Genomic DNA, 20,508 nt, shown 5'->3' with positions numbered 1-20,508 from the left:
ATTGTACTGTTGCTGCAACCTGAGCAGCCTCATAGCTGCTACAAGCACACTCTGAAAGTGGTGGTGGAGGGTAGAGCACACAGCCCCGCCCCTCCCCCTGCCTGCAGAAGAGTGTCTGATACCAGGCACTGTTGCGCTTTTCAACCACATGGGGGAGCTGTAAGTCATTTTTACATGGAAACTACATAGTGTTGCTTTAAATCTAACATGAAATAACTACAGACTGCAGTGACACTGAAAAGACAACATAGTTTTTCAGTGGTTGCTGTGAATCCCTGAGCATTCGCTACAAAAATACCTTTTACTGATTATTTACAATATGCAAAATGACATACTGTTACTTTAAGACATCCAGTGCATGAACTGTATACAGGGTCACTCTGAGATTAAATGTCGTGGTACAGAAGCACCAGATTAGCGCAATAATCTCCATGTGAAATTTAACCAACAACCTACTGTAATTAAATCTTTAACTTAATCTCCAGCCCATACGTTATGTACAGTTCAATTTTAGGAAAGTTTCTTTATGCTGTTGTTTGGGTTGTGATTTGTGTTGATAAAGTCAGCGATGAGCTGGGCAGATTTTTTTGGTCGTTCCATCACCACTGTGTGACCACAATTATCTAGAAGATGAACTTGACATCCGGGAACGGCCTCGGCGAGAACAGAAGCCCCAGACATGTCCAGAACCTGCGGTATAAATAATATATATGTGACCCTGGACCACAAAATAAAGGTAATATCTGAGAGCTGAATAAAATTTTTGGTTTGTTATAATAGGACAATATTTGGCTAAGATACAATTATTTGAACATCTGGAATCTGAGAGTACTAAAAAAATCTAAATATTGATAAAATTACCTTTAAAGTTGTCCAATTGACACCCTTAACAACATTAATAATGATAAATACATTTTTTATATATTTACTGTAGAAAATTTACTAAATATTTAAAAAATATTTATGTAACATGATCTAACTTAATATCCTAATGATTTGTCGCATAAAAGAAACAATAATTTTCACACATACAATGTATTGTTGGCTATTACTACAAATATACCTGTGCGACTTATCACTGGTTTTGTTGTCCAGTGTCACATATGTGTTTATGTTTGCATTGGTCTATAAAAAAAGAGTCAAATCATTGTGAATCTTTCTTTAAAAACAGGGCCATTTCTTTTTGGCGATGTCAGGAAAAAAACATCACATTTCCCACGTATTAGTGCAATAAAGCAGACATTTAACTCATTCCCAGCCAGCCAGCCAGCCATTTTTTGAAAAGTTGCCGCCAGCATTTTTTTTGTGATTTTCACAAAAGTTTCACAAAATGCCTTCTAGGAAAATTTACAAATGAAATGAAGGAACAGACCCTCTGCTTTCAAACAAACAATAAACAAAGAAATAAACAAAACGGGAAACAAAATGTTTCATCCTATATCTATATTTTTTCTCTGCTTATAAACTCTATAATATGGGTATTTTTCTTAAAAAATACACATTTTTGAGCAAAAAGCTGAAATAATTGCATTTTTGTGAAGAAATTTTGTTAGAGATCAGATTCTGAACGATTATTAAAACATACACTGAGTTTAAAATTAGTAAATAATTGTTTTGCTTCAGTTTTTTATAAATTGGGTAAGTGTGCCGTCTAGTGGATAATCGCGGTATTAAAGATTAACATAAAAGCTCATCCGGAACTTTTTTTATGCAAATGTTTTCTCTTAATTGACGAGATAACTTGTCAATGGTAGGGAAAGAGTTAAGGACTATTCCCTTCGAGTACCCAAACTATAAACACATGTATGGCTTAATAGATTAACACTGAGATTGGCTATAAATCTGAAATTAAAAACAATCAAAATTTCAAAGTTTTAAGAAACGTCAAAAGGTTGCAATCAAACCTGTTCTATTAAAGCCATGATATGTAAGATTTTTGTAATAAAATATCCAAAAACCAATAGCACTGTATGATATATTTAATGCAGTTATGTACTTGCATTTTCCCAAAAGTTCCAAAGGATTTGTAAATCCAAAGAAATTCCTGTCTCCGTTGTAATTGTCGCCCTGAATATTTAGGCTTTTATACCAGCAAAATCTCATAAACTATATAATTTATATACACAAGGGCTTTGTCGTAGTCACAGTGTGTTTTAAAATTAAGTTCTTAACTTTGTACAGTCAGCAATTATGTATCAAGACGGTTTACGTTATTTAAACAAGAGTAACACACCTTTCCACCATCCAAAAAACTCAAAAGGGTCAACATTTGTAAAACTTTGTAGAAAATACTGAGATATTTATCATATATAACCATTCAACTTCATTCATCCTAAAATTACTAAGATGGCAATGTTGCCCAACCCTGTCCTGTATAGTGAGACTGAAACAGGTTAACACAATAGATTCATGTGTAGTTAACATCATGATAGTACATCTGGAGATTAGCTCTTTCCCCAATTAAGAGAAAACATTTGTATAAAAAAGTGTTCCTGATGAGTTTTTATGTTAACTCTTTCCCCGCCATTGACGAGATATCTCGTCAATTAAGAGAAAACGCTTCCCCGCCAATGACGAGATTTTCCGTCTTTCCGCAATACCGCTATTATCCACTAGGTTGCACTTCCGCAACTTTTTAAACCCTGAAGTATTGCCCTATGGCAAGCAGCTGCATGTCCGTGTCTGTTTTAAAGATCGCTCTGAATGGGATCTCTATGAAAAGTCCGTCACAAAAATGGAATTATCTCTGCTTTTTGCTCAAAATTTGGTGTTTTTGCAGAAACCTACCCATATTCAAAAGCTGATTACAAAAGAACCACTGAAGGTAGGAAGAAACGTTTTTTTTTGTTTGAAAGCAGAGGGTCTGTTCTTTCATTTGGTATATTGTATGTTTATATATTCAAAGAAGAACATTTTCTGGAAGGCATTAAACTTTTGTGAAAATCATGAAAAATGCTGGCGCTGGCTGGCAACTTTTTAAAAAAACGCTGGCTGTGAAAGAGTTAATCTGTAAAATCGCGATTATCTACTAGATGGCACACTTACCCAATTTATAAAAAAAAAAATATTTACTAATTTTAAACTCTGTCTATGTTTTGGTAATCGTTCTGAATCTGATCTCTTAAAAAATGCAATTATTTCAGCTTTTTGCTAAAAAATGTGTATTTAAAAAAAAATACCCACATTCAAGAGTTTATAATACAGAAAAAAAGGATAGGATGAAACTTTTTCCTGTTTTGTTTGTTTGTTTGTTTGTTTGTTGTTTGTTTGAGAGCAGAGGGTCTGTTCTTTCATTTGATATATTTGTATGTTTATATATTTTTAGAAGAAAATTTTCCTGGAAGGGATCTTGTGAAACTTTTGTGAAAATCACTAAAAATGCAAGCGGGAAACTTTTCAAAAAATGGCTGGCAAGGGAATGAGTTCATAAGGCTGAACAGCCTGTACCTGGTCTTGTTTCCCCCAAATAACTTGTAGAGGAGCTGAGATGAGATGCATGTTCTCATGTAAAGCGTGTCTCGATTTCTCTCCAACAAGCTCCATAAAACCTGCAGAAAACAATTGAGACATCATGAGTTTTTAATAAAATAGTATTTTATGTCTACAACCATTGGGTCTCATTCACTAAGCATGTGTACACACAAATGTGTTTTAACTAACAAATTATGATTTAACAAAAAATTTTACACTTAAATTTATTTTAAATGTATGCAAAAATGTAAGAACAACTTAGACCACACGTACGCAATAATCATGAACAAGGAAAAAATATATAAAATATATAACATAGGGTTCTTTTTTATTGTACATGATTATTGCGTACGTGCGGTCTAAGTAGTTCTTACGTTTTTGAAAACATTTAGAAGAAATTTTAGTATGAACGTTTTTGTTGATTCATGATTTGTTAAAAACATCCAAACGCATATTTCATGATCAAATTTGTGCATACGCATGCTTATTGAATGAGACCCAATGATCCAATATTTTTGAGCAATTGAGTAAAATACAAACACTCTCGGTAGAAATTGTTGTTTGGAATACGGACGTCAAGCAGACCCTGAAGAATCTAGAAAACCAGAGAGGGAAACTTTACTTTACTTTACTTTTTGTTTGATTTAAAAATGTTGAGATTTATTGTCTTTAGAAAATGAAACGTTTATGCACCTGTTTAGGTATCTTGAAACGCACATACGAACATAACTTCAGCATTTGTTCCATTTCTTCAGGTGTTGCGGGAATGAGAGGAATCTCATCTGGATCCGGATTGTCCTCCAGTTCCCTCAAACGCCGAATAAATGTACTCTCATTGGGATATTGAAGACCTGTGAAAATCACGTACTTCAGATATGAGGTCCCATCAGGATGCGAAAATGAGCCCTACTAAGAATTGTAAATTTTTCTTGATCTTTCCAAATATTTGTGATTACTGAATCAGAACTTTTACATTTATTTATTCAATAACAGACACTCACACAATAACACACACATACACCCGCACACACAATAACACATACAATAACACACATATTCACACACAATCCCCACCACAGCACAGAGACAGCAATGCTTAGAGTTACAAATGACCTCCTTTTAATATACGATTAATGGAAATCTCAATTCTTATATGGCTAGACCTTAGTGCAGCCTTTGACACAATAGAGCACACAATCTTAAATAATAAATACGGCGTACCGCAGGGAGCAGTTTTAGGTCCTATCCTGTTCTCGTTAAATATGTTACTTCTAGGAGACATCATCAGGAAACATAACATAAGTTTTCACTGCTATGCAGATGATACCCAGCTTTACATCTCCTCTCATCCTAGCGAAACACACCAGTTCTATAAACTACTGTATTAGTGATATAAGTGACTGGATGGCACATAACTTCCTTATGCTAAACTCCAATAAGACAGTGATGCTTATTATTGAACCAAATCGCTCAAAACAAATAATGTCACATTACAAGCTGCCCATAGATGGTTGCGCTGTGGTGCCATCTTCCACGTTTAAGAACTTAGGTGTGGTGTTCGACAGCAATTTATCCTTCGATAGTCATATCTCCAACGTCTGCCGCGCAGCATTCTTCCATCTTAGAAATATCTAAAAAATACGCCATATGCTGTCTGCAACAGATGCAGAGAAGCTTAACCACGCTTTTATGACCTCTAGAATAGACTATTATAACTCGTCACTCGGGGGATGCCATGCAAATCAGGTAAACAAGCTTGCTTACTTAGTGATGCCCAGCCGATGCCTGACCAACGACCACCGATGGAACCCATTTAATCTCCTTATCCGTTTACATACCGTTTATATCCCATATAAATATATTCTTGCCTTGTGTCCCTTTAATGTAAAGCTGCTTTGAAACAATTACCAATTGTGAAAAGCGCTATATAAATAAAATTGAACTGAATTAAACAATAACACACACACACACACACACACACACACACACACACACACACACACACACACACACACACACACACACACACACACACACACACACACACACACACACACACATACAATAACACACAATAACGCACGCGCACACATACAATAACACACAATAACACACACATACGCACATACAATAACACGCACACAATAACACACACATACGCACATACAATAACACGCACACAATAACACACACACATATATATCTGCTAAATGTGTAGCCATTGACACACATGGAGATCTCACCAGCTGGACAGATGAGAGTAACACTGCGGAGATCAGCGGGGTGACGTGCAGCATAAACACCAGCGATGCTTCCACCCATTGATGTACCAATCAGATGAAAAGGTTTTCTGTTCAGCCCGATGCTCTTCACAAACTAATACAGAGAAAAACATACAGTTGTCAGTTATCCCAATTGCTTAAATGATACGGCAATGGGCCATGAATGTAATGTCGGGTAACACAACCTCTAAAATGAGCTACAGATTGAGTTCCACATGAGTATGACATTTTGAGCCCTTTACATTTATTCAGAAAGAGTAAGTGGGATTGGAAAACAACCATGGATCACTTTTTAAACTTGGGTCCCTTGAGACTACTTGGACCTGAATCCAACCTGATGTGGCAGCTAGAAACATCACAGCGCCCCCTTATGTGTGCTTCAGTTTCTGCATTTTTACATTTTGAATTATTAAAACATAAGCCTGATTAATAAATACTAATTTACAAGAATACAACTTAGAGGGTTTTGCATTGAACTCTTCATATGCACTATAGTACAGGGATCCAACTGGATTATTTTAATCTTAAAAGCAACAGAGGCTTTCACTTCGAACCTCTCATAACATCTTCAAAATGCAATGTTTACAACTAATATTCAAGTTCATCAGTGTTCACCTTTCATGAGATGAAAATCTCGGTCTCATTTCAAGCTCTGAAGTAGATATAAAGTGCTCTGTGTTTGCAGAAGGACGTCTATTTTAAGAACAAGTCAGTGTTGTTTAAAAAAAGCTGATTAGCTCTGGGCCAAGATTTAAGAAAATCAAAACACAAGGGCTATTCACTGATCTCCAGATACTTTAGTGAGATCATTCTCGACGTGCCGAATAAATCCAGCGTGTCATCAAGAAAAACATACTGGTCTGCATAATGGAAAATTAGGTCAGTGGCCTCAATACAGTGGCCTCTCTGTGGTGCTTTTAAAATGTTGCATCTGACCACTGAATGTGTGAAACAATCTCACCTGATTTATGCGTCTGACTTGACCCTCTATGGAATAATCCACGGCGCTGGTCCGACTGGTACCTTCATGACCCGGCATATCAACACAAACCAAGTGTAGATTTTTAGGGAGAAACTGAAAAACAAAGCACAACTTTTACTCCATGGCCTGATTTATGTGTGTTCCTTAAAGGTGCAGTGTGTAATTTTTAGAAGGATCTCTTGACAGAAATGCAAAATAATATACAAAACTATGGGCCCTATTTTAACGATCTAAGCGCATTGTCTAAAGCGCACAGCGCAACGTGTAAATGGGCGTGTCCGAATCCACTTTTGCTAATTTAACGACGGGAAAAAGGATTTGTGCGCCGAGCGCATGGTCGAAAAGGGTTGTTCCTATTGCAATGGGAGTATTTTGGGCGTAACATGCAGTAAACCAATGAGAGTCTCAGCTCTCATCCCCTTTAAAAGCAAGTTGCGCTGGCGCTTTGTCTAATCCCTATTTAGATGACGAACTTTGTAAACTGAAAAACTAAGCGGAGGGAGAAGATCCCCAGTTTAAGATTAATGTTAAATAATTGTGTTGTTTTTCACTTGTATTGAATTTTTTTTTTTATTATTAAAACCTTTAAAACCCGCTTTCTTTTAGTCATGGAAGTAAAAAAGCAGGCTTGTAATTGCTTTAAATGTATGGCTATCCAATATCATCAAAAAATTATTTACAAGTATAAGGTTTGTACTGTAAAAATACTTTATTTGTAACAAACAGGAGATAAAGAATTTACAAACGGCTCTCCTCACGTTTCAGCACTTTGGACAGCGTCATCTGTTTGTTTTAACCATTACTTAAAATGTTTCTCATCTCACCATATCCGCAGGTACAGAGTCATCATATACAATAAATCCGTGAGGTAGCATTAAAAAAACATTTAAAAACAGACGCATTTGTTTAAAGCAAAGCATTTATTTACTTACCAGGCTGCAGGTGAAGCAGCTCTTTGCGCCTTCTAACGTCTCATAATTACTCCTCATTTATGTCCAAGAGACTCAATAATAATCTTTTACATTAAATCCTTTAATCTTTCATATTTAAAAGCATTTTTGTGCTGCTGCGCATTCATGTACTTTGTGATAAGCAAACCCGCGTTGTTCTCCCGTATAGGCGCATATTACTAATGCGCTCTTTAAATAACATAAAACACATTGCGCCATTGACTTTAGACTTTAGACCAGGTTTTTGTTGGTCAATGGCGTAGTCTATTTTAGTTGCCTCAAAATAGCAACGCGCCAACAATGCGCCTGAACACGCCTCGTTTTCAGACCAGAACGCCCATGGGCGCAAAAGGGGGCGCAAATGCATTTGCTATTTAAACAACGCGGCGCTAAACGTGAAAATTAGGGTGGAAACTAGCGAAAGACACTTGCGTCGCGCATTGCGCTGCATTGCGCCGGGTGTAAGATAGAGCCCTATATTATCAGGGGTGTATAAAGACCTTTTTATAATGAACCGTTACGTTTTTATTACCTTAGAATGAGACTTTTTATCTACATACACAGAGGGTCCCCTTACGTGGAAGTCGCCATATTGTGACGCCATGTTTCTACAGAAGCCCTTAACGGACAAACTTTTTTCCTAAGTTGTCTCCGATGATGACATGTTTTTTTCTGGTGGCGGCTACTGTATCTTCTCTATACATTTCAAAAGCAAGGGGTGAGTAGTGGACTGAGCCGTTGGTTGCAATTCGCAACCTCACCTCTAGATGCTGCTAAAATTCACACACTCCACCTTTAAAAAAAGTTCACCCAAAAATAAAAATTCTGTCATCACTTACTCACTCTCATGTTGTTTTTTATAAATGTCTTTGCACAAAGAAAGATATTTTAAGGAATGTTTGTAAACCAATCCAAGGCCCCATTGACTTCCATAGTATTCTTTATTCCTTCTATGGAAGTCAATGGGGCCTCTGATTGATTTGGTTACAAACATTCCTCAAAATGAAAATTATACAGGTTTGTAACAACATGAGAGTAAGTAAATAATGACAGATTTTTCATTTTTGGGTGTACTATCCCTTTAAAGTCGCAATGAAATTGAAATGAAAAACTATATATATATTTTTAATAGTGTGGTATTATTAACAAATGACTTATCTGTGAGCTTCATTATTTTTTAAAAAATGTGTGTGTGCTCATAATCTTTAATCAAAAATGCAAATCTCCTTCCCTCCTCAAAACGATCTCTCTTCACTTCCGGTCAAAAGTATGGCAGGTGGGCGGGGTCCGGGAGAAGATCGCAGCGATTAGCAATTAGCAACATGACCCAACTTCAAACGATCCAATCAGATCTCGATGGACAAATTCAAATCCAGCCCTGCCTTATTTCATCTCAAAAGCCGTTTCATTCGGATATACGTCACCACAGGGAAAATAAAGCAATCGCTACTTCCGTTTCATGGCGACTTTAAAGGTGCAGTGAGTAATTTTTAGAAGGATCCCTTGACAGAAATGCAAAATAATATACAAAACTATATTATCAGGGGTGTATAAAGACCTTTCTTTATGAACCCTTATGTTTTTATTACCTTAGAATGAGACATTTTTATCTACATACTGAGGGTCCCCTTACATGGAAGTCGCCATTTTGTGCTGCCATGTTTCTACAGAAGCCCTTAACGGACAAAATTTTTTTACAAAGTTGTCTCCGAAGATGACATGTTTGTCTGGTGGCGGCTACCGTAACTTCTCTATGTGTTTTAAAAGCGAGAGATGTGCAGTGGACTGATCCATTGGTTGCAATTCGCAACCTCACCACTAGATGCTGCTAAAATTTACACACTCCACCTTTAAAAAAAGTTCACCCAAAAATAAAAATTCTGTAATCACTTACTCACTCTCATGTTGTTCTTTATAAATGTCTTTGTTCTGAAGAACACAAAGAAAGATATTTTGAGGAATGTTTGTAAACCGATCCAAGGCCCCATTTACTTCCATAGTATTCTTTATTCCTTCTATGGAAGTCAATGGGGCCTCTGATTGATTTGGTTACAAACATTCCTCAAAATGAAAATTATACAGGTTTGTAACAACATGAGAGTAAGTAAATAATGACAGATTTTTCATTTTTGGGTGTACTATCCCTTTAAAGGTGCAGTGAGTAATTTTTAGAAGGATCCCTTGACAGAAATGCAAAATAATATACAAAACTATATTATCAGGGGTGTATAAAGACCTTTCTTTATGAACCCTTATGTTTTTATTACCTTAGAATGAGACATTTTTATCTACATACTGATGGTCCCCTTACATGGAAGTCGCCATTTTGTGCTGCCATGTTTCTACAGAAGCCCTTAACGGACAAAATTTTTTTACAAAGTTGTCTCCGATGATGACATGTTTGTCTGGTGGCGGCTACCGTAACTTCTCTATGTGTTTTAAAAGCGAGAGATGTGCAGTGGACTGATCCATTGGTTGCAATTCGCAACCTCACCACTAGATGCTGCTAAAATTTACACACTCCACCTTTAAAAAAAGTTCACCCAAAAATAAAAATTCTGTAATCACTTACTCACTCTCATGTTGTTCTTTATAAATGTCTTTGTTCTGAAGAACACAAAGAAAGATATTTTAAGGAATGTTTGTAAACCGATCCAAGGCCCCATTGACTTCCATAGTATTCTTTATTCCTTCTATGGAAGTCAAAGGGGCCTCTGATTGATTTGGTTACAAAAATTCCTCAAAATGAAAATTATACAGGTTTGTAACAACATGAGAGTAAGTAAATAATCACAGATTTTTCATTTTTGGGTGTACTATCCCTTTAAAGGTGCAGTGTGTAATTTTTAGAAGGATCCCTTGACAGAAATGCAAAATTATATACAAATCTATATTATCAGGGGTGTATAAAGACCTTTTTATAATGAACCGTTATGTTTTTATTACCTTAGAATGAGACGTTTTTATCTACATACACAGAGGGTCCCCATACGTTGAAGTCGGCATATTGTGACGCCATGTTTCTACAGAAGCCCTTAACGGACAAACTTTTTTACAAAGTTGTCTCCGATGATGACATGTTTTTTTCTGGTGCCGGCTACCGTAGCTTCTCTATACATTTCAAAAGCGAGGGGTGAGCAGTGGACTGAGCCGTTGGTTGCAATTCGCAACCTCACCACTAGATGCTGCAAAATTTTACACACTGCACCTTTAAAGAGAGTTCACCAAAAAATAAAAATTTTGTCATCACTTACTCTCATGTTGTTCTTTATAAATGTCTTTGTTCTGAAGAACACAAAGAAAGATTTTTGAGAAATGTTTGTAAACCGATCCAAGGCCCCATTGACTTCCATAGTATTCTTTATTCCTTCTATGGAAGTCAATGGGGCCTCTGATTGATTTGGTTACAAACATTCCTCAAAAGAAAATTATACAGGTTTGTAACAACATGAGAGTAAGTAAATAATCACAGATTTTTCATTTTTGGGTGTACTATCCCTTTAAAGGTGCAGTGTGTAATTTTTAGAAGGATCCCTTGACAGAAATGCAAAATAATATACAAAACTATATTATCAGGGGTGTATAAAGACCTTTCTTTATGAACCCTTATGTTTTTATTACCTTAGAATGAGACATTTTTATCTACATACTGAGGGTCCCCTTACATGGAAGTCGCCATTTTGTGTTGCCATGTTTCTACAGAAGCCCTTAACGGACAAACTTTTTTTACAAAGCTGTCTCCGAAGATGACATGTTTGTCTGGTGGCGGCTACCGTAACTTCTCTATGTGTTTTAAAAGCGAGAGGTGAGCAGTGGACTGAGACACTGGTTGCAATTCGCAACCTCACCACTAGATGCCACTAAAATGTACACAGTGCACCTTTAATATGTTTTCCTGTGTTAATTTTATTCCATTGGTTAATGTTAATGTAACAGATTTATGTAACAATATTTGACAGTGAGATGATATAAGTGTTGAAATCTCCAGCCCACATGATTTGATGGTTGTTTTATGAAACTGCTGTTTGTTTTTGAGCATTAGACACGAATCTTTAATAGCACCAAAAAAAAACATGTTGGAACTGAATTATGATGCATGGATGAAATTGCAGTTTCTTGCCTTGACTACAGGCAGCCACATGTCCTTATGAGCAGAGAAGCCGTGTAACATGAGAACAGACGGTCGTGCGCCTGGATTCCCTCTGTGAGTATAACAGAAGCGATATCCTTCATATTCGGCATAATCCATCTGCATACCCAATCGCCTGCGCCAATACCAGTGATAAATGAAAGTATCAGAAACACACAACACATTTACCACACTGCTTGAGACTGCTGAACAAACATTTAGCTCAATAGAAACTTAAAGGAAGTGAAAGAGTGTTGTTGCGTAAGTTTTAACCGCTTAAATGAACAGTATGTAAGAAATGTATATCAATGAATCATAAAATGGCCCTGATATGTCACTAGACATTAAGAAATCATTTTCATTTCAAATACTTATATCACTGACAACAGTGGTCTGGCCAGGATATTTTCATTTAAAAAGTGGACTTGCAGCCCTCAACTGATGTTTATGTTGTCATGTTGTGTATTGGCCACCAGTTGTGTGATTGCAGTACCAGTTTTAGCCACAAGTTCTGTGATTGCAATACCAGTTTTGGCCACAATCCTACATATTGTTCCTTTAACTGTTTGTTTAAAGGCACAATATGTAAGTTTTGCATGAAAACATACAAAAATCACTAGCAGATTTTTTTTCACGTGTATGCTTACATTATCCCAAATGTTTCAACGATTCAGTAAATTCACGGTTTAAAGAGGTGTTACACCCCTGTTCATAAGGTCGCTTTGTCAATGGTGTCATCTCCAGGTTATACTCAGTTTCAGCTTTTCTTGCCAAAATTCATTCATAGATGTGGCACTGCACATATCAATTTGAAAACAGTACTCTCTCAATAGTTTGATGTCATAAGGTGATCAATCAATGAAAAAGTAGAAGTATGCATGCAGAAGTATGTGAAATGCAGTAGTAACGTCTAGCATGCCACTTTGTTAGCAGTTGTAATGTAATGGTTATAAAACTTTATTTCAATACATCCTTGAACATGATTTGTGAGTCCTGTCAGATCGTGAAGACAACAACTCCCATCATTCCATTCTTTTTAACAGCGTCATCAAGCTAAGGTCATTGTTGTTTTACGACCTCTAGTGGTGGAAATTACATACTGATTCTTTAAAGGATTAGTCAATTTTCTTTAAAAAAATCCAGATAATTTATTCACCACCATGTCATCCAAACTGCTGATGTCTTTCTTTGTTCAGTCGAGAAGAAATAATGTTTTTTGAGGAAAACATTCCAGGGTTTTTCTCATTTTAATGGACTTTAATGGACCCCAATACTTAACAGTTTTAATGCAGTTTAAAATTGCAGTTTCAAAGGACTCTAAACGATCCCAAACGAGGAATAAGGGTCTTATCTAGTGAAACGATTGTCATTTTTGGCTTCAAAAAATATGCACTTTTAAACCACAACTTCTCTCCTTCCTCCGGCTGTGTGATGAGCCAGCGCGACCTCGCGCAATTGCGTAATGGCGTGGAAAGGTCACGTCTTACATATATGAAACACACATTTGCGGACCATTTTAAACAATAAACTGACACACAGACATTAATTAGTATCATTCGACATACAACAACGTTGGAACGGTCCTCTTTCTCCACACTTGTAAACACTGGGGCGTAGTTTCGCATACGTCATCTGTGACCTCTTGACGTTATGACGTATTGCGTGAGGTCGCGCTGGCGCATCACAGGAACGGAGATAGACGAGAAGTTGTGGTTTAAAAGTGCATATTTTTTATTTTTCTTGCCAAAAATGACAATCGTTTCACTAGATAAGACCCTTATGCCTCATTTGAAATCATTTTGAGTCCTTTGAAACTGCAATTTGAATTTGTTAAATGTTGGGGTCCATTAATTCCATTAAAATGAGAAAAATCCTGGAATGTTTTCCTCAAAAAACATAATTTCTTCTCGACTCAACAAAGAAAGACATCAACATTTATGAAGGCATGGTGGTGAGTAAATTATCTGGATTTTTTTAAGAAAATTGACTAATTCTTTAAGTGTCCTGTCTTCTTTATAATTGAAGTTATTAAGTGGTCAGTGACTGCCGGTGACTTTTTTCAAGGACGCACAATGCAAAGCTCGTCAAATGTCTATATCAGCAAAATCTATATAAGCAATAAAAAGCGTTCTATAAAAGATATATCTCTCCAATAAGACAAATGATTTGAGGCCTCATATTTATTCCTGTAGCACAATACATGTCAAAGTTGAACACTTTAGCATTGGGAGGCTGTTTAAACCTTTAACCATTGAGAACAGCAAGTAATAGTGATGGTTGCCTTAGGTAACAGTATGTCAGAGAACAGATCACTGACACACTGTCTAACCAGAGCCAAATGATGCCTTTAATGGGACAGTTTGACTCTAAGATATGACACTAACCAAAGTCTATCAGATAACTACTCTAACTTGCGTAAGATTGTTCGGATATAAACTTAAGATTGCATGTAGCAGAACAATGAACAAAAACTGATTCTGGTCAGAAATAGGATGTATTATTTAAAGCAAATGTTTTACTATGCTGATATGAACATTTTAACACATTGGTGTGCGGTAAATTTCCCCTGTATACTGATTCACCCTTCACCTAGTTACCTTTCACATAGGGGCAATATTCTGCCTTCATCACTGATAACACAAAACAGTTGCTATAGATGTAATGTAAGCATAAATTTGCTTGAAACTACTGCTTACAAGTTAAAGACAATCTTAATAACATTTAAAATAATTTAAACTGCTTCTGTGACCTAGGCTAAAACTAATGTATGTAGTACATTGTATGAATAAACATTGAAACTTAAGAAAAGTGTGTATTTTTTGCACAATTACTGCCATTAAATATAACTGCTTTTTACATTTATGCATTTTGCAGAAACCTTTATTCAAAGCAACTTACAGTGCATTACAAGGCATACATTAAAACGTGGTGGCTCGTGACTGCTCATCCGAGGGGCGCTAATTCAAAATAAGTGTTCGGAGTGTCATGTGTGTGGTTCCTTTTTTTTTTAAATATGTGTTTCTGCGTGTCGAGAGATCCTGTCTGCATCACGTGTTTTGTCAAAATAAGTGCCTGCTGCACGCACATCAAAACCGTTTATGATAAAAGAGACGCTCACGTTCACAAAATACACGCAAGACAATCCTTTAACAGTAAACTCTGATTACACATGAGATTGTGTGAGTATCTGGCAAACGTGAGGGTCTCTTTTATCATAAACCCTTTAGACGCGTCAGGCACTTATTTTGACAAGACACGTGATGTACACAGGATCACTCGACACGCAGAACACATATTTTGAAAAAAGGAACCACACACATGACGGGCTACATCCATGTTGTGACGAACTTTGCATCGAGCGCCCTCGAAAAAAAAAGTCACCGGCTGCCACTGATTAGTTGTGTTAGCTAAGAAAATAGACCTAAAGGTAAAGAACTGAACTAACCCCTATAACTAGGTAAACTGTACGGTCAACAATAAATCATCCATCTACTTCTCTGAACCAGTGGTGTCCGCTGACTTCTTTTCCGATGGCTCACGATGCGAATTGTGTCACAACATGTGTGTAAGCCTGTCATGTGTGTGGTTTATCATGTCAAAATAGGTGTTCGGCCTGTCATGTGAACCATGTGCATCATGCGTCTTGTTAAAATAAGTGCCTGCTGCAGATGCGTCTGAAGGGTTTATGATAAAAGTGACCCTCGCATTTGTCAGATACTCGCTTAAACTCATGTGTTATCAGAGTTTAGTGTTAAATTTGAGTATTTTGTGAACGTAAGCGTCTCTTTTATCATAAACTGTTTCGACGCATGTGCAGCAGGCACGTATTTTGACATGACACATGATGCACATGGTTCACATGACGCAACAAACATATATTTTGGAATGACATCAACACACATGACACCTTGTACACATATTTTGTATTTGTGACTTTGGAAGAGAAGTCCCCGGCCGCCATTGCTCTGAACACTATAAACCTCTAAAAAGCTTAGTATTATTTTTAAGCTTCGGTTAAAAGCTTGTGGCAAAGAAATGACACATAAGCTTAGTCTTGTGGTTTAGGTCATGTGTTTAACTGTAACTGACTGTATAAGATTTTAAAATATCACAGTGTGAATGATGGTGTAAAAGATGGTGCTTTAAACAGCAAAACTGTATCTAAAAAAAAATGTTGAATTGCTGAAATGATTCCCCAAAGCGTGTAAACTAGGTCATGTGCACTGTCTGTACAAATGAAGACTAATAAACTCTGGACATGGTGAAATTAAATGAAAGCATCTTGGGATCTTTCCAGCACTTACCAGTGATAGACTTTAATAAGAGCGGCAGGCCACAGAAATAAAGAGGCTACAAATGCCAGTATGGGTATCGCCAGCGTCCCTCCAGCAATAACAAACATATTCAGCATGTCCAAATCCATCCTTAAATTAAAGTAAAATTATTAAAACAACCCTGCTATAATTGACCTCTATTGCATACGGATAAATGTTCAAAGCATCATCATCATCGTGCAAATGTTTACTGTGCCAATTTTTTCATGAAAACTAAACTTTTTACACCACAAATGCTTACAGATAGTTTGAAAAAAGTAAATGAGAAAATCAAACCACTAAAGGTCGGTGAAAGTGGAAACAAAAGCAAAAATCTCTCAATATAAAAATACATAATATCTGATATACATATACAGTTAGTACACACACAAACTCAAACTGTCAATATCTCGTGCATTTTGATAGCATGCATGACTTTCAATAATAAGAAACACTCAATTCTAATTCACTTAATACTTTTGACATTACTATATTGTTACATTAGCATATTCCTGTTGTTACACTGTAACAGATCAGATCAGCATGAATCCTTTTATCTAATATATGAGCTTGAATGCACTTGAAAGACATTGACACGCACTTAATGGCACGATTATATAATATTAACATTATGTCATTTATGTAGGCTATATGTGTATAATCTACATATGTTATTAACAATCATACCTTAAAATGAGAGCTTTGTGTTATGGAAGATGCTGTAAATGAAATGAATGTCCAGAAATGTCGATCAACCCACAGTCATCTCGCTCTCTGATACGCGGCGCTGCGCAACGCGTTCACTTGTGCGCGTTCACGGCGTTCTGAACAGGGAAGTGCGCTGCACTTAAAGGAGAATACAGTGAGGAAATAATATTCTGTCGATTAAAATTGTTAGAGACATCTGTCAGGTGCACAGCTGGCCTTAAAATAAAATGACTGAGTGGAGACCGAGACATGTTCCTCATGAAATACACTTTTTGTCCTGAAGGGGGCGCAAGATGGCTCAAAATGTAATGGTGTTTAAAGACCTTTTGAATATATTTGTTTGTACACACCCTGAAGTACAACATTTTAAATGTATTATTTACAAATGGTTATATTTAGTCGTGGTAATATTTTTGAAAAAAATTAGATCACGTTTAAGTGACTTTTATCCTGTACAGAGCTGAGAACAGTAACGTGAACCACGTGTCTCGTCGTTTGCTTTTTTTTAGAAGTGGATATGATTTACAAACTACAAAACGACAGCGATATGCTTTAATATATCTTAAATTTCAAATACCCAGTAAAGAGTTGCAACTTCTAATTTATTATATAACTTATCGTACCTTAACCAAACAGAGATAACGTTGAGGCCATTTCTTATGACAATTTTAGATTATGATAACACCATTCTTATCTGCCTTTATTTCTACATGACACGCGCGCTTTAATTAAAGGGGAATATAAACTGGAAAATAAGTTTGTGCCGATTAAAATTAGATATAACAGGTATTACAAAATAAACTATAAGTTGTTTTTTTAACAAAATTATAGACGCCTTTTAGTTGAAAATGTGGGAAGTAATAGCTGTAATGCTAGTAATAACCCTATTTGAATACGTAAAGACGTACTGGATACGTAAAATTGATTACGTAAAGGCGTCATGCGCAGCTGCGATGGCCGAGTGGTTAAGGCGTTGGACTTGAAATCCAATGGGGTCTCCCCGCGCAGGTTCGAACCCTGCTCGCAGCGAACTCTTTGATTGAATCAGAGATTCATCTTTAGACAATTTAAACTACATTCTGAATAGCTTTAGTACAGTAAGCACAAAATAACAAAACATTTCCACCTAAATGTAAATTAATTTAAAAAGGTAATATTAATGAAGTTTCTCACAAGAACATGTGATGCTAATAATACAGCATTACAAATCATCTAAATACTGTACTTGTATTACATTTTTGCACTGTTTAAAAACTTTTTTGGGTTAAGCGGACTTGTACAAAAACAAAATGTGATTACAATGGCTTTTGTTTAACTTATTTTCTCTAATACGTTAATTTAGGTTACATTTATGTTGAAAACTGTTTTAGCTTCTTTTTAAAGCACACTTCATGATGTTTGAAGAAAAACAACACACAGTCCCTTTAGGGAAGTTGCACCACTAGGGGGCCATGTTTGCAACACCTCCGGAGGTTGTGGCTAGATGGATACAGCTACGGCCCAAATCTTGTCATAAATATAAGATTTCGCGAGTAGCTGTATTCTATCTAGCAAGGCAGATATCACGTGCTACAATCACATTGAACAACATATTTAACTGTATGATAACTTTAGATTCTTAACTCATTCCCCTCCAGCGTTTTGCAGCATTTGTTTGTGATTTTCACAAAATCCCTTCCAGAAAGTTCTCTTCTATAAATGTACAAACACACTGTAAAAAAAATCAGTAGAAATTGCAGCTGAGTTGCCGGTAATTTGCCGTGGATTTGAATTTATGTTATTTGCTGGCAACATTTTGTTCAAGGTTAAATGAACATTTAACATTTGCGGGTCTTTGTCTTTACAGAGTAAAACTAAAGAACGGCATCAAGCAAAACATTCTGGGAAACAAAACGAAAAAGGTTGATGATGATTTCTGGTTCCCAGAATGCTTTGCATGAGGCTGTTATTGTATGGTTTTGTTCTGTAAAGATAAAGACTTGTTGATATTTAGAATTTTTTTGACTTTGAACAAACTCTTGCCAGTGGATAACATGGGTGTAGATCTGCGGTGGATTACCGGCAACCCAGCTGCAATAACATTGAAATTTTTACGGACTTTTTTTACAGTGCATACAATATGCGAAATGACAGAAAACCTCTGCTTTCAACAAACAAACAAATCAACAAATAACAGAAAAACGTGTCATCCTTTCTTCATTTGTTCTCTTTTTATCACCTCTCAAATATGGGTAGGTTTCTTCAAAAATACAAAATTTTGAGCAAAAAGCTGAAATTATCAAAATGATCAAAACCTACACAGAGTTTTTACTGTTTTTGAATTAGTTGCTTAAGTGTTTTATAAGTTGGGTAAGAGCGCCACCTAGTGGATAGTAGCAGAATTATAAATAACCGTAAAAACTCGTCAGAGAAGCGTCATTGGCAGGAAAAAGTTTTCTCTTAATTGACGAGATAACTTGTCAATGGTGGGGAAAGAGTAAAGCGTTGTTTTTCATTCCGAACAGTGTTGTCAAATGTACGATAATTATTGTATTTGTACCATCATTTTGACCTCTGTATGATCAATAATAACAAAACAATCCCATAATGCACGATAATTTCCACATTTTCTGACACTTTAAATGGTCATTGCAATCATAGGGCTTCTATACTTATCGATCTATCTGTTGATCCTACGTCTACAATCATAATTGTGAGGAGAATGCAAATGCGTGTAACGCATGTCTTCTATCTCTTGATTTTGGCTAGAAGGGATACCGTTATGGCCTAAATCTCACAAGATGTTGGGTTTATGGATAGGTTTGAGGTAGGATTAGGATAAAATCAGTGCTCATTCTGTGAGATTTTGTGATTTTGGCAGTTGCTGTGTCTTCTCGGCCAATCATCGTTGAGAATGACTCTCTTTCTTTCAGTTGTTTTGACTCTCCGACTAAGGTACACTTAGTCATTTATTGACTGGGAAAATCTACAGGCTATCAAAAGTTGTTTGTCTAGATAAAATAGCTGTATTCTGCACATTTGATACATTTCTTCCAAATACCATAATTTTGAGATTCTGGTACGATACTTGGAAATTTCCAATCTGGCAACACTGATTCCGAAGGCTGCAGAATCAGATTTCGCGATGGGCTGGCAATCGACCACTTTCTCTATATAAATACTGTATGTAAAAAGGCTCAGAAATAAAAACGTTTTTAGGTGTCATTCATTGCAATAACATAGCTGACTAGCTATCATATTGAAGTAATTAAATAATAATATAGTAAAATAATGTGTAAATAAAATAATGTATAAATTATTATTATAGTTGGGGGGGTCAGTGAGCTACCTCTTTGAAATGAGTTTTGCACTGGGTGGGATGTCTGTTATTGATATCAGACAGTGTTCAAAATATGTCAAAGATTATTGGGGTCCCCTCACCTTTTAAGGTGGCATGCTTATAAGGTCACAGCCCCTGAATTGGGACACAGCTATAGACTCATCTTTCACTTACTCCAGAAAGCACTGTTAGACACACTTAAGAGTTTACATTTATTTCAGAAAAAAATCTTTTGGATTCGTTTATTGCAAAATTGGGACAAATAATGGACAGTATCGCTTTGTGGCAGCACAGCATGAGAATTTAAAATTCATGTAGTATTTTAATTTTAATAAAAACCAGGGGGTCTGGGAC

General features: G+C 36.2%; 1 protein-coding gene and 1 non-coding gene across 3 annotated transcripts; one reads left to right on the top strand and one right to left on the bottom strand.

Moving 5' to 3' along the window:
* Positions 1–350: 350 nt before the first annotated feature.
* abhd6a (abhydrolase domain containing 6, acylglycerol lipase a) lies at positions 351–17,020 on the bottom strand. Of its 2 annotated transcripts, XM_073876326.1 has the most exons (9): positions 16,815–17,020; positions 16,127–16,238; positions 11,806–11,970; positions 6,715–6,828; positions 5,715–5,847; positions 4,165–4,322; positions 4,012–4,066; positions 3,448–3,548; positions 351–690 (listed from the first exon to the last, which is right to left on the bottom strand). In XM_073876326.1, exons 2-9 carry the CDS (start codon positions 16,235–16,237, stop codon positions 511–513), a joined length of 1,017 nt encoding a protein of 338 aa, XP_073732427.1. In that variant the 5' UTR covers position 16,238; positions 16,815–17,020; the 3' UTR covers positions 351–510. The 2 variants fall into 2 exon arrangements, with proteins under 2 accessions (XP_073732427.1, XP_073732428.1); XM_073876327.1 differs by lacking the exon at positions 16,815–17,020 and having other exon boundaries at positions 16,127–16,244.
* A 762-nt stretch (positions 17,021–17,782) lies between these two features.
* Positions 17,783–17,864, top strand: trnas-uga (transfer RNA serine (anticodon UGA)). Its single transcript has one exon. It is a non-coding gene; the product is annotated as a tRNA-Ser (tRNA).
* The last annotated feature ends 2,644 nt before the right edge of the window (positions 17,865–20,508 follow it).

The sequence above is a fragment of the Misgurnus anguillicaudatus genome, chromosome 14 (genome assembly GCF_027580225.2).
Source record: "Misgurnus anguillicaudatus chromosome 14, ASM2758022v2, whole genome shotgun sequence".
In the NCBI taxonomy this organism is placed as follows: domain Eukaryota; kingdom Metazoa; phylum Chordata; class Actinopteri; order Cypriniformes; family Cobitidae; genus Misgurnus; species Misgurnus anguillicaudatus.
Note: the sequence above shows the minus strand (reverse complement) of the source record. Positions and strands in the feature narration are given on the sequence as shown.